The sequence below is a fragment of the Podarcis liolepis genome (genome assembly GCF_965112155.1).
Source record: "Podarcis liolepis genome assembly, chromosome: 4".
Taxonomy (NCBI): domain Eukaryota; kingdom Metazoa; phylum Chordata; class Lepidosauria; order Squamata; family Lacertidae; genus Podarcis; species Podarcis liolepis.
The window spans coordinates 43,742,921-43,759,311 of NC_139558.1; the positions used below are offsets into that span (position 1 = coordinate 43,742,921).

General features: G+C 41.9%; 1 protein-coding gene and 1 long non-coding RNA gene across 5 annotated transcripts; one reads left to right on the forward strand and one right to left on the reverse strand.

The window, feature by feature from the left end:
• Positions 1–710: 710 nt before the first annotated feature.
• Positions 711–5,516, reverse strand: LOC310706386. The gene is made up of 3 exons (XR_014525815.1): positions 4,883–5,516; positions 1,754–1,906; positions 711–1,437 (listed from the first exon to the last, which is right to left on the reverse strand). It is a non-coding gene; the product is annotated as an uncharacterized lncRNA (long non-coding RNA).
• Positions 5,517–7,541: 2,025 nt separating this feature from the next.
• Positions 7,542–14,654, forward strand: PRDX4 (peroxiredoxin 4; the record flags this gene model as incomplete). Of its 4 annotated transcripts, none has more annotated exons than XR_014525808.1 (8): positions 7,542–7,809; positions 9,883–10,000; positions 11,558–11,674; positions 12,021–12,143; positions 12,547–12,743; positions 13,028–13,062; positions 14,320–14,366; positions 14,542–14,654. XR_014525808.1 is itself a non-coding variant. In XM_083502112.1 (8 exons), 8 exons carry the CDS (start codon positions 7,542–7,544, stop codon positions 14,543–14,545), a joined length of 843 nt encoding a protein of 280 aa, XP_083358238.1. In that variant the 3' UTR covers positions 14,546–14,654. The 4 variants fall into 4 exon arrangements, 3 of the variants coding, with proteins under 3 accessions (XP_083358238.1, XP_083358239.1, XP_083358237.1); XM_083502112.1 differs by having other exon boundaries at positions 12,547–12,677; XM_083502113.1 differs by lacking the exon at positions 14,320–14,366.
• Positions 14,655–16,391: the final 1,737 nt, after the last annotated feature.

A 16,391-nucleotide genomic window follows, 5' to 3' on the forward strand; every position in this document is an offset into this window, starting at 1 on the left:
TAGTGAAAATAGCATGCAAAAAGCAATAAGAGGAAATTGCTTGCTTGTATATACAGAGGTACCTCAGGTTAAGTACTTAATTCGTTCTGGAGAACCATACTTAACCTGAAACTGTTCTTAACCTGAAGCACCACTTTAGCTAATGGGGCCTCCCGTTGCCGCCGCGCCGCCGGAGCACGATTTCTGTTCTCATCGTGAAGCAAAGTTCTTAACCTGAGGTACTATTTCTGGGTTAGTGGAGTCTGTAACCTGAAGCGGCTATAACCCGAGGTACCACTGTAAAGCTATTTTTCATACAAAAAATGAGTATGAGAAGAAATTTGCACTAAAATGTGGATAAATTTTCATGAGAACTTTAAAAAAATTGAAAATTGATTTGACAATGTGGAAAACTGAACTTAAGACCATTTGTACATGTTTTTTAACCATGACTGGCAATGGCTCACTGTCCAGAGTTTCAGGCAGGACTCTTTCCCACCTCTACCTGAAGATGCCTGGGAATGAACTTGGGCCTTCTGCATGCCAGGCCAAAGCTCTACCCCTGAGTTACAACCATTCCCTCATATACTGTATGAAAGGGGAACCTTTGGCCTTCCAGATGTTGCTAAACTACAACTCCTCTCAGCTTCAGCAAGCATGGCCAAAAGGACCAAAGGACTAAAAGCTCACACCACCTGCTGCATGAGAAACACATGCACACACAAAAACCCTTAAGAGTGCAGAAGTCGTTCATTTATTTCATTTATTTTTATAGCCATATCCTTCTTTTTACTCCAAATGGAGTCCCCAAAACAGGTTGTAAACAGAACAAAACAATAGCATCAATTTAAAACCACAAGTAATTTGTTTAAAAACAAACCCTATATAAAAGGCATTTCTAAACAAGGCTGTTTCCCTGAAGGTTAGGAGGGAAGGGATGAACAAACCTCTTGAGGAAGATTCCAGGCCTTAGGATCCACCTCAGACAGCACTGAGGTGTGGTCCAGAGTCTCCTCATAAGAGCTTAATAGATAGACAGAGCCATGTAGGAGCAACAAGACCTTTAGGTATTCCAGACGCAAATCATTTCGCTTTGCAATGGCGGCTCCTGTGTTTCTGAGCGGAATTCAAAGTACCACTTGTTGTCTTTAAACTTTAAAGACAACCAGTAGCACTTTGATTTGGGCTGAGAAACGCACCAGGACACAAAGCAGATTAAATAGCAATGGAGTCAAATGCTCTAAATAACAACACACGCACCACATATCAACAGTCTGGCAGTGGCATTCTAAACCAGCTATAGTTTTCAGATCTTCAAAGGCAGCTCCACCTAGAGCATATTGTAACAGAACAACACAGTTGTTATGTGGTAGTTTGGATCCAGGCCATTATCTTCATGGGGTTTTTTTCTGCTGTGAAATCTGCCATCGAGGTATGAAAGTAGGAGAACACTGCCACCTATTGAAAAAAGTGATAGCGATCTGGTTATTAAGGTATCTACATCTTTCCAAAAACAACTCCAACCCACTCCTAAGCCCAAGGGACTTTCAAATAGTTACACCGATCCTTGCTTATGTAACATATGTTATTTGACGTTCTAACCAATTGTTGAATGTTCCTAGGTGTAAAGCAGGTGTCTAAGATTCAATAAGTCCTTGTTGTAAAATCCCACCACTACCAGGAACTCACTTAGTGTCTTTAGGCAAGGTGTGCTCTCTTTGCTTATGCCCTGACCCTCTTCATATGCAAGACAGGAATAATAATATTGACCTACCTCTTTGGTTTGTTGCAAGGTTTAGAAACAGGATAATATATGTGGAGTGCCTCCTTAGAAACTCAAAAGCATTGTGCAAATGCTATTATCTGAGATTTCCAAATGGAGTCAAGAGCATGTCCAATGCACACACAAGCCCACAGGTGGGCATTTCTTAAATGAAAGAGATAATTTCATACACATGCATGTGCTATGAATTCAGTTCAGAATTATAAGACTCAGAGCTGATTTTGACAAATTAATTTGACAATCATTGTGAAGTGGCAGTCAAATATTGGGAGGTCTGTTAAATCCACTCTGCAAAAACTATAGCTATAGATAGATTTTGTTGTTGTTTAGTCATTTAGTCGTGTCCAACTCTTTGTGATCCCATGGACCAGAGCACGCCAGGCACTCCTGTCTTCCACTGCCTCCTGCAGTTTTGTCAAACTTTTCGTAGCTTTGAGAACATCATCCAACCATCTCGTCCTCTGTCATCTCCTTCTCCTTGTGCCCTCCATCTTTCCCAACATCAGAGTCTTTTCCAGGGAGTCTTCTCTTCTCATGAGGTGGCCAAAGTATTGGAGCCTCAGCTTCAGGATCTGTCCTTCCAGTGAGCACTCGGGGCTGATTTCCTTCAGAATGGATAGGTTTGGTCTTCTTCCAGTCCATGGGACTCTCAAAAGTCTCCTCCAGCATCATAATTCAAAAGCATCAATTCTTCAGTGATCAGCCTTCTTTATGGATACACACAGACAAATGCCACACTGGCAGTTTAGCAAGGAATTGCCTTTTTCCACTCCCCTTTTATGGAGAAACCAGATAAAATTACTCCCAGATGTTTGTACTCTGAAGTTTCTATTTCCCCCACTAAACGTGATTCCCTTCTGAATCGGATACTGCATTGTTTTACTTTGAACTGGTGTCCCATTTAAATAAAATTTTAAATTATGATTATATTTTTACCAATTTCTTCTCATCATTTTTTTACTTTTCATTTTTATATAGTGAAATAGTACTCTTTTGCTTTATAAATTCAGAAAGAAAGAAAAATTCTGTATTTAAAGTGCACTCCATGGAAACAGTAACTGATATTAATAGGCAATGAAGGTGACTGTTCCAGATGTAATTAACAGGCTGTTCATCAGTAACCTAAAGGCCACATGGAACAGGAAGCAATAAAAGGGATAGGGAGCTTTTAATCAACATTGAAAAGAACCTTAACTGAAGAGGACAGACTTCTGAGTAAGCATTATAGAAGGATCTTAGCCATGGAGAAGGATCGCTTGATATGTGTGGAACCACTACTTAAGTGCCATCTCCAACTGATTGCAGGAAGCAATACCTCAGCAGTGCTAAAGAGATATACAGTGGTACCTCGGGTTAAGAACTTAAATAATTCTGGAGGTCTGTTCTTAACCTGAAACTGTTATTAACCTGAAGCACCACTTTAGCTAATGGGGTCTCCCACTGCTGCCGCTGCGCCACCACTGCACGATTTCTGTTCTCATCCTGAAGCAAAGTTCTTAACCCAAGGTAATATTTCTGGGTTAGCAGAGTCTGTAACCTGAAGCGTCTGTAACCTGAGGTACCACTGTATTATGGATAGATGGAACTGTGGTTTTAAAATAACTACTTAATGCTCATTTTCCCCCAAGGTGTATTGAACAGGTACATCATAAGTCTAATAAACTAAACACCTTTGTGAATCATATTCAGCTGAATCATAACCAGACTTATACTGTATAGAAAAGTACACTTAGTTTCATCACCCAAAAGATGGAAAGCAGTCACCAGAAGAAGAATGTCTAAGCAGATGATAATAACCTGTCACCATTGTTCAATCAGGCCATGTTTGCATTGGTTTAGCTAATTGATATTGCCAGAAGTTGCTTCCAGGCAGGACTGTAAAAACAAAAGCTGCTCAAGAAGCCAAATCTTTATGTGTGCAGAATTCCTTTCTACAGGCACTTTGCAGTCCCTGCACATTACTCTACCCACCAGTCTGTCTTCATGAGAGCCAGAACATTTCACTTTTCCAATTAGTAATTTTCATCATGTTCATTCTACTGAGCATAACACCACTTTGGAACCACATTTCTTTTTATTCCCTGGTAGAAAATCCCCTCTCCCTCTGCTTTATAGATTTTCTCTCATATATGACAGCCAGTGCCATATATTTGTTGAAATGCCCTTTTCAGTTTGAGAAGATAAAAGGAGCTAGCTAGCAATTTCAGCAGAATATTGTTAAATATCAGCAAGTGCCTCCAAAAAGTGGCAATGAATACCATGTTGCAGTCCGGATATTACATTTGGCATAATATTTTCCATACTGCCAAAAAAAAAAAGATATTGGAAATGTTCCATTGTATATTGCACTTAAAACACACTTAAAATGTTGTTTTTGCATATATAACTGAGTCCCTTGTCTACACACATTAGGGAGATGCACATATGCAGGACGAAGGGTGGTCAGATCATTAGTTCAGTCACTGTGTACAAGGCAGATTACATATATATTATACTTGTACCAGAGGGAATTAGCAATCACAGTGTCAAGGAAGGTATATTACAAAAATGGAAGATTGATTGCTATGCAGTTTGTCAAAGAAACTGGCAGTATTTAAATTTGACCTTTGGATAGCGCTAAGAAGACCCTAATGCCAGTTACAGAGAGGAGAAGGCAATTACCACGAAGCTGGCATGCACAGAGCTGTATTAGGTTAAAGAGGGAAGTTCAATGCAAATACTCCTATCTGTGGGCTTGGGGTACTGGGTTCTGAGACCAGAAAGGGGAACCATCTGTAAGACTTGGGTATTTGCTGCCTATGCCCGCATCTGGTCAGGTGAAGTGATATGTCCTAGACAAAGTGACATATGCTGCTTTGCGTATAAGGAATGTAGGCACATTTGTTTGGGCGCAGACAAGCAATTGCCTTGCTTTGGTGTCCATCCTGCGTCTATAAAGGCTGGGAAGCCTAGCAGGCCGCTTTGCTGCTAAGTCTACATCTTCTTTTAATACAGCAGTAGAATTAGCCATTCTGATGTTTTTGACATCCTTCTTTGGTATCCCTGTACCCAACGCCTCCCCCGAGCCCTGCTTTGGACCTGCAGTTCAGAACAGAGAGCAAGTGAAGTGAAAATTAATACCTTGACTGTTCCAAGATGGGAAAAGTGGAGAAGCTCTTCTTCAGAGCGTAGCAGTAAATCAGTAAGCTGTCTTTGTGTTAGGACACTGGGGGTTTCGCCATTCCTCACAAATCCTTGGCGATCAGACACTCTGGCTCTTAAAGATAGCTCTTGCTGTCAACAAACAACCACAGAAAAGGCAATGATAGGAGGCAAAGGATAGAATGAGCCCTCATAGGTTTCCTTGAGCCCAACATTGCATGAAACTGATCTTGCAATGAATTAATATTTGTTGCTCTTGAGTCTCAACAGAAGCCCTGAGTATAAAAATAACAGATGGAAAGGAAGGTAGAAGACACTGAGGACAGAGGTAACGAAAGGGAGCCAAAATGACTAGAACCGGAGCAATCTAAGCTAGGAAAGATACCATGAAAACTAATGTTTTGAAGTTTGATTCTAAGCCACGTAAGAATAGTTTAGCACATACAGTGGTACCTCAGGTTAAGTACTTAATTTGTTCCGGAGGTCCGTACTTAACCTGAAACTGTTCTTAACCTGAAGCACCACTTTAGCTAATGGGGCCTCCTGCTGTTGCTGCTGCGCCGCCGGAGCACGATTTCTGTTCTCATCCTGAAGCAAAGTTCTTAACCCGAGGTAAAATTTCTGGTTTAGCGGAGTCTGTAACCTGAAGCATATGTAACCTGAAGCGTATGTAACCCAAGGTACCACTGTACTTGAAAGCAAGTTGCACTGAAGCATTGAGACTTGCTTCCATGCCAACATGTTTAGTATCTAATGGATAATTTTATTTCATGCATGTGCATTTTAATCTGTTTTAATTTTGATATGGCAACCTTCCCTTTCAGTTAATGAACATATCACCATTATTTTCCTGCCTGAAATGTCACATGCCTTCAGAAGGCATCTCTCCACATTCCTCTCCTAAATACCAGCCAGACTGCCCTATATGTGCCTGCAATACTGCTAGTTCCTTCATGGTTTCCTCCTACTCCCCTATTCTCCTGTGAAATTGACACAGTCAGGGGGAAACGATATCAGATTCACTTGTGCCTCTAGTTTCTGGGTTGATAAAAGTATTCCTGTGTGCAACTAGACTGGTGTGCTGTGCATACATAATTTTTGAAGTAGGAAAAAAACTGCCTGCTCTGCTGAGTAGTAACAGTAACAGCAGCAGAGAAGTGAGATGGACATGTGATGCTCTCATAGCCTCCATGAAAGTGCTAAGGTTTCCGCCTCAACATTGTTAGTTTCACAAGAGAGGGAAGAAGGGACATGGTAAAGGGAAATCTGCCTCTATAAAACTCACTTCCATAGAGAGGAAAACATTCCCAAATACATACACTGTAGTTCAATACAAGAAAAATGGTGGGTGGACTATAAATTGAGATTCAGATACATAACATGTTCGCAAGTGGCATAATAATGGAAGAAGCATGAAATGCAGCTATAAATGCCTTCCTGCACAGTCACTAATCACTTTAAAAATCAAATATTGTACAAGTACATTTAAAATTGCTTTTCTATCTTTCACACATGAACACCAACATAAGGAAAAAGCAGCACCTCTACAACAGAGGTGGGTCACCTTTTCCAGATTCTGACCTCTCCCACCACCACCCCTCAGGCCATTTTGGCAGGTGCACAGGGCCCACATAGCAACCAGCTGATGCCATTGAGTGAGGTGACAACTTCAAAAGGGCTTCCTGTCAGCAAAGTTGTATGTAGAGAAAAACTCTGTGTGCAGACACAGTTTGACTCCAAACTTCAGTTTGGTCTGCATGAGCTTCATTGGGCATGGCAGAACAGGATTGGCAGCAGTCGAAGTGCACACAGGAGTTGGTGGCTGCTGCTGCTTTTCACTGAATTCCCCTTTGCCCATATTTTCCAATTGCAAAAAAGTGAAAACGTGTCCTTGATAATTCAGCACAGGGCTACCATGTCCTGGATTTCATTTATTGATAATAAATCACTTTTGATTTAGCACCTGTTTCTGGTCAAGTGAATTAGACACTTTGTTAATGAGAAGCTGGGTCTTTCATTGCTTTCCCTTTAGGAGAATGCAAATAGGAGCTGCTGCTGTTGTCCTTGTTATGGTAACACGTTTCTATGCTTCCTTCATGGCCAGCGATTCAGTTCCAAAAAGGAGCAAGCAGCTGTGAATCAGATGCTCTTCAGACATCTGTGTCCTTTCCCAGAGAAAGTTTGGGGGATGCAGCTTTTCAGATTACTCTGGGGGGAAATGCCACACAAAGTATAACAATTCAGCTGCTGATCGGAATGCGAGGCTGTGGTTATCCGGTGTTGCACTGACACTCGAGTCACCTAAAGCAGGGAATGAGAACCCGTGTCCCTCCAGGCGCTGCTGGGGTCCCCTCAGCCCAGGCCAGCATGCCCAACGGTCAGAGGCGCATCCTGGAGGGCGGCCAAGCTTCCTCCCGCGACGAGGCCGCATTCCCCCTCACAGACTAGGGCGCAGTCAGCGGGACATGCGCAACTGCGCCTCAGCGGAGCACAAGCGGGGAACAGCCGCGAGGGGAAGAGGGCGGGCGTGTCAGTGTCGGCCGTCGGGTCCCGCCCCCAGAAGCAGCCTCTTCCTCCCGCCGGGCCTCGGCGCTGCCATTCTCTTTCCTCCCTTCGCCGGGGGCCAGCGAGACGTGCCATGGAGCCGCCGCGCGCCGGGACACCCGCAGAATGCCAGGGGGCGGCGGGGAGCGCGAGGCGCCCGCGACGGTTGGCGACGCGGCCGTTGGCCGTTGGCGTGCTGCTGGTGCTGGCGGCGGTCATGACCGAGGAGGCGGCCACCGCCGAGGCTGCGCAGGGCTCGGGCGACGAGAAGTGCCACTACTACGCGGGGGGCCAGGTGTACCCGGGCGAGGCGTCGCGGGTGCCCGTCCGAGACCACTCGCTGCACCTCAGCAAGGCCAAGAGTAGGTGCCGGAGAGGCCCGGCGAGGCGAGGGAGGGAAGGAGCGAGCGGGAAGGCGGGAGGGAGAGAGACAAGAGGCGGCTGCCTCGTCGCCTCATCCTTGGCGCTGAGGGAGAAGGGGCGGCGGCCAGGAGAAGCCCCTCAGCCCAGCCTTTCCCCCTCCCTGCTCCCTCTGCTTTTTTTTACTATTCGTTATTGTTCATCTCGACGTTGGCATTGTGCAAAGCAAAGCAAAACCCCACACACCCACAGCCCCCGCTCCAGTTTTGTTCCCTTGCGGGGAAGAGAATTTACGGGGGTGGGGGAAACGCGGGTGCTGCTGAGACGCGCAGGACGTGCCGTGTTAGTTAGAGACGCTGCTGGGAAATTGGGGGGACGGGAAATGATGTCGCTGCCGCAACGTGGCTTCTTGTCGTTGTTGATCTCTTGCAGCAGAAAAGAGGGAGAGAGAGAGGCCTTCAAAGAAGAAAAGTGATTTATGGTGGAATAATTTGTTTCGCAGCACAACACGAAAGCTTATTCCGCAATAGGCAAAACAGAATCAAGTGGCCACAGGGCTCATCCGTGTTTCTTCTTAAGCTCTCCTTCCAAAAAGGAACAGCAGGTTAAAGCCAAAAAAAGTGCTCTCTGCCTGCAAATTGGGTAGAGTTTTGAAGGCTTCCCCCCCCCCAGCGCAAATGGTAGTGTGAGAATGGGTTAAATTTAAAAGAAGCACCTCCCTCTTGTTTCAAATATTTACTTTCCTTGTCGGTGCACAGTTGATTAGAGGTTGTTTTATTTTGTAAGGACACGTCAGACAAAGGCTGTTGCTTTGAAAGTGCAGAGAGGTTTTTAAAAGAAGTAGTTTAAGGCTGCAATCCCACACCTACTTACTTAGGAGTTAGCCCCATTGAACACAGTACTTCAGTGAGTAGCCATGTGTTTTACAGCATTCTAAAATGATAGGGTGGCATTCTGTACTACAGTACAATCAACTTAATATGCTGTTTTTCAAAAAGGTTTCACCTAAGTACCTCTTGGTAAGAAAACTGCAAGATTGAATAATCTGGCAGATTTCTTGTTTGTTTTTTAGACAATTTGCAAAGAAGACAAACTTTGTATCCAATAGTGACTTAGTTCCAAGAGTGGCTTGTCTATTTTTGTAAATAGTCATCATAAACTGATCCAGTAAGAAGGTGCTTTGCGTATATGTCTTTAGGTTGCAATCCTAATTCATATACATACTGTACTTACATTTAATTCAGTAGGGCTTACATCTGAGTAGATACAGAGAGAGTTTTGTTAATCAATGGACAGTGATTCTTTAGTTTTCATACTTGGGCTGCAGTTGGGCCCATTTTTTATATAGCTCAATTATGTTTTTCATCAAGTATCTTCAGTGTCACCAAGCACTGATTACTATGATTTAGACTGCTACCTTTCACAGTGCCATTGAAGATACTGTCGGATGCAATATATTTTGAATATCAGCTGCTGGGAATCAGAACAGGGAGGGTGCTTAGTCACTCTGGTCCCATTTGCAGACTTCCCATATGTGTCTGTCTGGCTACCACTAGAATAGGATGCTGAATTAGCATCCTTTGGCCTGAATCCAGCTGGTTTCTTCTGATGATATCATACTCTAACCTTGTGAAGTATGAGTTAACAAAAGTTTTGTAGAACCTCAAATCCCAATCTTCAGCACTGCACCTATCCCTTTAGCTGCCATTTCTTAGTGCACACCTTAGTACCAACATATTCCATTCACCCATCCTATGAATTTCCAAATTTGTGCTGACATAGTTCCAAACATTTGTGTTGCACACATCACCGGCAAATAAATAAATAAATAAATAAATAAATAAAAATGTGTGCTATGGCATTAGTGTATGTTTGTTGTTACACCAGTACTCAATAACTTACTGTAAGTCATAAGAACCACAACTGAAATAATTTTTCCAATATTTGAGTTCTTCCAGCATTGCTTCTTTAAAATGAACATTATATATTTTAATCTATTCAAAGAGAAATATTGACTTATATCCCAGCACAATCAGGCAAAATGAATTAAAGTACAATGTATCCTTCATTTTTAGTTTCCGAACCAGCACCCTATTGGGAAGGAACAGCAGTCATCAATGGAGAGTTTAAAGAGCTGAAATTAACGGATTTCGAAGGAAAATACCTCGTTTTCTTCTTTTATCCACTTGACTTGTAAGCAAAACACATGATATATATGTATATTTTCACAATATAATGCTTGCTGATCATAGCAGTCTTTTCATTTTTAGGCCAAAAAAATTGCTTATTTAACAGGAATAAAGAATTAGAAAATATAAAATTATGAAAGTGGCTATGGAAATCCCACAAATTATAATCCTAAGTGTTTTCTCGGTTTACTGGGGTAATATGTGTGAAATTCACAATGATCCATGGGTGGGGGGCTGGGGGGCAGCTGCCCCCCATCAAGTAAATTAAAAAAACCCCTAACTAAGTGACCAATTGGATCACAGATAACTCAGTTCTGCCCCACCCCCAACATAATTCCTGCCTCCCCTCCCCCCCTCAAATAAATCCTGGCTACTCCCATGCAATGGTCATCAATCCTTCTAATTCTGAACTTGTGTGGTCTGATTTTTTTGGAGTAGGACAACAGGACAGGGCCTCCTAGAGATATGGTAGTAGTCTCTATGCAAGCTGTTAGTTTGTAAAAGGGATAACAGCCCAGCAAGGACTCATGCTCAGGGCCCTTACTCTCCAGAAATGTCCCACTATACATAGCAGAGCCCTGTAGCACTATGTAGCAAGCAAAAGCAAGCTCACCCAGTGGTGTGGAGCAGCAATGCCACTTTGCTGGCCACAGGGCTACTGCTATTTACCAAGAGCAGTGAAATGGTGGGGAGGTTGATGTGGTACAGGAACACTGGTAGGAGTGCTGGATGGCTGCACCAGTGTGCCCCATCACACCAATCTTCCTGCTACTTCGTCCCTCCTCCTGGTAATTGGCATCCATCCCACTGCCATATAGTTGATTGATTTTTGAAGTGAAGGACAAATAAGATAGTTTTCTATCAAACATAATAATGTTGAACTTGACTGCTGCTTTCAGACTGGAAATAGAATTTTCTGTCTAGTAGTTCACTCAAAATATTTGCTGTAGCACCATATAAGTATTTAGGATGTCACATATCAACAGGTATGCGAACACATCACAGAGTATGTTGTTATTCTGGCACTGCAAAATGGTTGAACAGAATACACTGCCAAAAATGTTTGGAATAGGATGCTAGAGTTTTAGAAGTGTAATGGAGTAAAACTTGTTTTCCTACATGCATCCTTGAATCAGTGACCAATGAAGGCTATAAATGGGCAGGCATAAATAAAAGAAAATAATAAATAAATAGCTGGAAAATTGAGTGCTTTGCAGAAAGCAGTTCATTTCTGTTTTAGTGATTGGTTATACAGTGGTGCCCCGCAAGACAAATGCCTCGCAAGATGAAAAACTCGCTAGACGAAAGGGTTTTTCGGTTTTGCGTTGCTTCGCTAGACGAATTTCCCTATGGGCTTGCTTCGCAAGACGAAAACGTCTTGCACTTTTTTTTTAAAGCCGCTTGAAGAGGCGCAGTTGTGACGGACCGTGCTTCGCAAGACGAAAAACATCGCAAGACGAAAAGACTCGTGGAACGAATTATTTTCGTCTTGCGAGGCACCACTGTAAGTAGGGATCTGTTCTTTTTAGAAATTTACGTTTTGGTCTCTCTTTAAATTTAGCACATTTGTATGTCCAACGGAGATCATTGCCTTTAGTGACAGAATTGAAGAATTCAGAGCAATAGGTGCTGAAGTGGTTGCTTGCTCAGTAGACTCGCAGTTCACTCATTTAGCATGGTAAGTCCTTTTCCCTTTCATTTACACAACTTACTGGTAGCTGTTATATTTTCTGTACAAAGCAGAAATCTTGATTGGAAACTTGGGACTGTTAAGTAACTGCAGCCATCCCATGAGTATAGCTGCCCGGTTACAGGCCTGTCAATGGCAGGAAGCATGTGTTGTCAGGAAACTTCCGTTTCTGGAGAAGTGTACACAGGAGAGGGTGAGGGAGATGCAAAGACTAGATCAGGTCCATTAAATTCACCACCTATCATGTAGAGTAGATACTGTGAATGATACTAAGTTGACAGTGCAGGTATGGAATAGTTCTCACTGAAGTATTTGGTGATCTTCATTGCTATAGGATTAATACAGCTCGGAAGCAAGGAGGATTGGGACCAATAAAGATACCACTTCTTTCAGATTTGACACACCAGATCTCAAAAGATTATGGAGTTTACCTCGAGGATCAAGGACATGCTCTTAGGTATAATGTTAACTATTCCATTTCCTTCTCTGTCTGCTACTCAAATAGTTATAGATTATTGTCATATTTTTCCTACATGATGCTTTATCAAAATTCTGTTACATTCAACAAAAATCTGTGTTTAAAAAAGTTGCAAGATCAGAATTGCTAATTTTACAACAGCAGTCTATTGGAGAGAAAAACTTGACTAGAATAAGAGCACAGTTCTTAAAATCTCGGTTAGCAATTAGTTATTTCAGTGGATCTATGACGTGCATAGTTAGATCCCATAGTGAAATAAAATGTATTGCTTTCGGTGAAGAGTTGATACAGGTGTTTCGCAGACAGGTGTAATATATATATGCACAGAATGAGGTTATTGATATTTGTCTTGCCAATTTCTCTTATATTTATGTTTCCACAGAGGCCTGTTCATTATTGATGGCAAGAAAAATCTTCGACAAATCACAATGAATGATCTTCCTGTTGGCAGATCTGTAGATGAGACTCTTCGTCTAGTACAAGCATTCCAGTATACTGACGAACATGGAGAAGGTATTTCCTGCAGGGTTAAACATTCAGTTGCCTACACAGAAAAGAAAGGTTTCTTCTAGATAGCAAGTAAGAAAGCTGAGACTGTTAGATATTTTGACAAATTACTGTTGGTCTTAACATTTCTAGCAGCCTTCAATACTATGATGCCTGGTTCCTGGTATTAGTTGTAAAACAAATTGAAAAGTTCTCAGTCTATGATTAAATCCTACTTCATTCAGCTACCTCATCATATATAGATTTGCAGTTGCAGAAAATGAATTATTTCTTTCATGTTCCACAGAATAAAAGGAATAGGAAGGCAGGGTTATTTTTAACCATGAGCTTAATGTCTCCTTTCCTTGTCTTCTTAGTTTGCCCTGCTGGTTGGAGACCAGGCAGTGAAACAGTAAGTTGGTGTTTATAAATATAATTGGAACATAGTTTTTCCTTGAATGCTCCATTTGAAATTTTTTATCTTATGTCATGTGGGGAATGTTATCAGCAGGCCAAAAGCAATGCATGGGCAATTTGAATGCCATTTGATACTTTTACTTCTTCATCTTATCTCTATCAGCTTTTCCAGCATGCTTTTCTTGCTAAGATTTTACACAGTGAAGGAAAAATCAAGACAAATTATTTCCTTAAGGTGCTTGCATGTTAGATAACTGCTACATGAATAGCATTATAGTTGTGCAAAAACCTGCTCCAGAACTCTATAGCATTTCAGTAAGATACAAAAAATCACAAGTAGTTGTAATTTTGCACTCTTAACTTATAACAGTATGTTCATTGGTCAATAGATTTCCCAGTCTCTGAATACATCCACTTAGGCTACAGTCTTATGCACATTTAACTTGGAATAAGTCCCCTTAAATTCAATTGGAGTTAATTTTGAGTATGTATGCACAGGGCTGCAGTCTTCATAAACATTTTGTATAAGTATTTGTCATTTATTTCTACATTATAGACTTTCAGAATAAAGAAACATCAAAGTTGAGGATATTAATCTGAGTTTTTTGGCCAGTGACTTGACAAGTGCAGCAATGGAATAACATGTGGTTTATCACAAGTTCAACTGTAGACAGGTCACAAAAGAACACTGCATGCGTTCTCAAGACAGTTCTACATCCCTACAGCAGTTTGTTTTATCCTGACATGTTACTGAAGGACACCAATGATTCCGATCTCCCCCCTTATGATTTTGGGTACAATCCGAAGAGCATTAGGTGCACCTTGGTACCAGAAAAATCCATGGTGCTTATCAGTGCAATCCTATGTTCACATTATGATTGGGGTGTATGTGTCACCATATCCAGTGTGTGAGGGGAAGAACACAGAAAATAGAAAATACAAAATCCATACAAGCAAGAAGCATTATCAAAGATCATGGACACATTCCAGACAAGCAAAAACACTTGTTAGAGAGCAGGGCCAGTGAGGGGAGAGGGAAAGATAAGATGCATGGAGGGCCAGGGCTACCCACCCTTGGTTTACCATATCTGAACTGGTGTAACTGTAGTTCTTACCAGGAAATGTGTGTGTTGAGCAGCAGCGGGAGAGGTAGGGCACATGAGTCGGTAGGGTACTCTGTATCATCAAACTATTGTGACATGAAAACGGGAATACACTAATAGCTGTAGCCATGCCTTCTGCATGTGTTTAGATCAAACCTGAAGATGCTATGAGAATGTGGTGGCCAAGAGAAGATTTGTAAGTACCGTTGGGTATTTGAGTACCTGTGTTATCTTGGGGAACTCATTGGAGGATAGATGGGTCTAATATACATCCAATCATCAGCACAGGACTTAGTTCACTTTATACAGCAGATATATAACAAACATTGGACAATTTTGGTTTTGATTGCGACTTTTTTCTCCTTATCCAGATAATTCCAGATCCTGCAGGAAAACTGAAGTATTTTGGTAAAGTGAACTGACTGCTTTCTTCTACAATTCACAGCTAAGAATCTGCCAATAAAAGTTCCACTAATTTTGATAATTGCTTGTGTGTTGCTTCTTGGTAGAATTGTACCAGTGTTTCGTTCAGTGTGTATAAGGCTTCTTGTTCTACTAAAGCAGAATAATAGCAGTGAAGCAGTGCTAAAATATTACCATGTAAAATTACTTTCACTGTTGGAAGTCTCATGCTGCTAGTCACACTAATAACTATTTCTAACCCAACTATATGCATGTTTATTCTGAAGTAAGCATTGTGTTCCATAGAATTTAGTAAGTGTGCAAATTAATCACACGCACCGAAACCAAGGGGACACACACACACCAGCTGATTGATCAACCCTGCTTTCTTACAGGGAAAGCAGCTGCCTCCCTGCCTGACATCACAGGCAGGTAGGTGGGTATGGTTTGTGGAAAACAGCCTTGCAGGGCAAGCAGGAAGCCCACAGGCTGCAGGTTGCCCACTACAATATATTGATTACATAATTCAGACTTCCCATATTCTATAATTATTATTTTGAAAACGCAGAGTCAAAACAAATGAGTGCAAGATGGGCATGAGAAGAAGGTAATCATGCTGCCATCTGCTTATATTCTTGCAAAGGGTATAGGACTAGATGGAACTCATTTCCAAATTAAGCCTAAACTTCAATTATTGAATCGCAATCTATGCACACAATGTTTTTGAGAGACAGTACACAGGAAATGTGAAAAAGCCAGTGCTTTTTTTCTTTAAAAAATGTTTAGGGGTACTCTCATTTTTCTACTCATATTGAAATACTGCCCCTCAATGAGGCCAAACTTAAGATTCACAAATTGTTTAGGAGTATGCATCTGTAATGTGTATGGGTTGCTCGTGCGTAAGTTGCCGCCTCTCCAGGCTTTGTTGCCTTGCTAAACCTTTCAGTCTGGGCAGCGCTTCACTTTGTGGCTGCCTCAGTCGCTAGCAGAATCCGTCAGTGGGCGTTTCTTAAATCTTTTCCAACATAAAAGTTGTTTGACACCCAGTCTCCTCCTACTCTCTCTGCGCGGAAGTCTTCTGCGCAGCGTGGGCGTGGGTAGCGGAGGACCCGTGCTGTCCCCGCTGGTGTCCGGTGAAGAGTCCTGGAGCCCTCTCGCCGATTCCCCCATCAGCCCCTCTATATCCCTGGTGTTGCGCTGATTTGCTTCCCCATCTGCGGAGCTGCCTCTCTCCCTGCTGGGCCCTTCTCCAGCATCATTTGAGAGCCTTCCCTCTGCCTCTAGCTCCGATGTCAGTTCCCTGACAGCATCCTCCTGCGTCTCCCCAGAAAAAAGCACTGGAAAAAGCTATCACAGTTACTTAAACTTTGGGGATGTATTTTTAAGTTAGATGAGTTATAGAAACTGCACAATCCAAACACTCACATTTTTACAAATTAAATGCATAATTTAAACACTAAAATATAGTGTCAAGTATCTTTATTCTCAGATGGAGGACATCCAGTAATGTGATGAGTATCTCAATCTATTCATTGTAGAAGCATGGTTATGCTTCAAACATCCACAAGAGGGAGTTGCATTCTCAGTTTTGAATAGCCCAAAACTTCAAAATGCAACTGGCATAGAGAAATATCTATGAAAAGAAGAAAAAACAAAATGGTAAAGCTCCAAAAGGAATCACAGACTTCACTGATGCGTAGTTTAAAAACACAAATTGGAACACCATCTTTGCCAAATCATTTTCAATGTGAGGGTAGATCTACCATACGTGATATGAAGCGACCGGGAATATATTTTTGTAGCTTGTAATAAGATTATT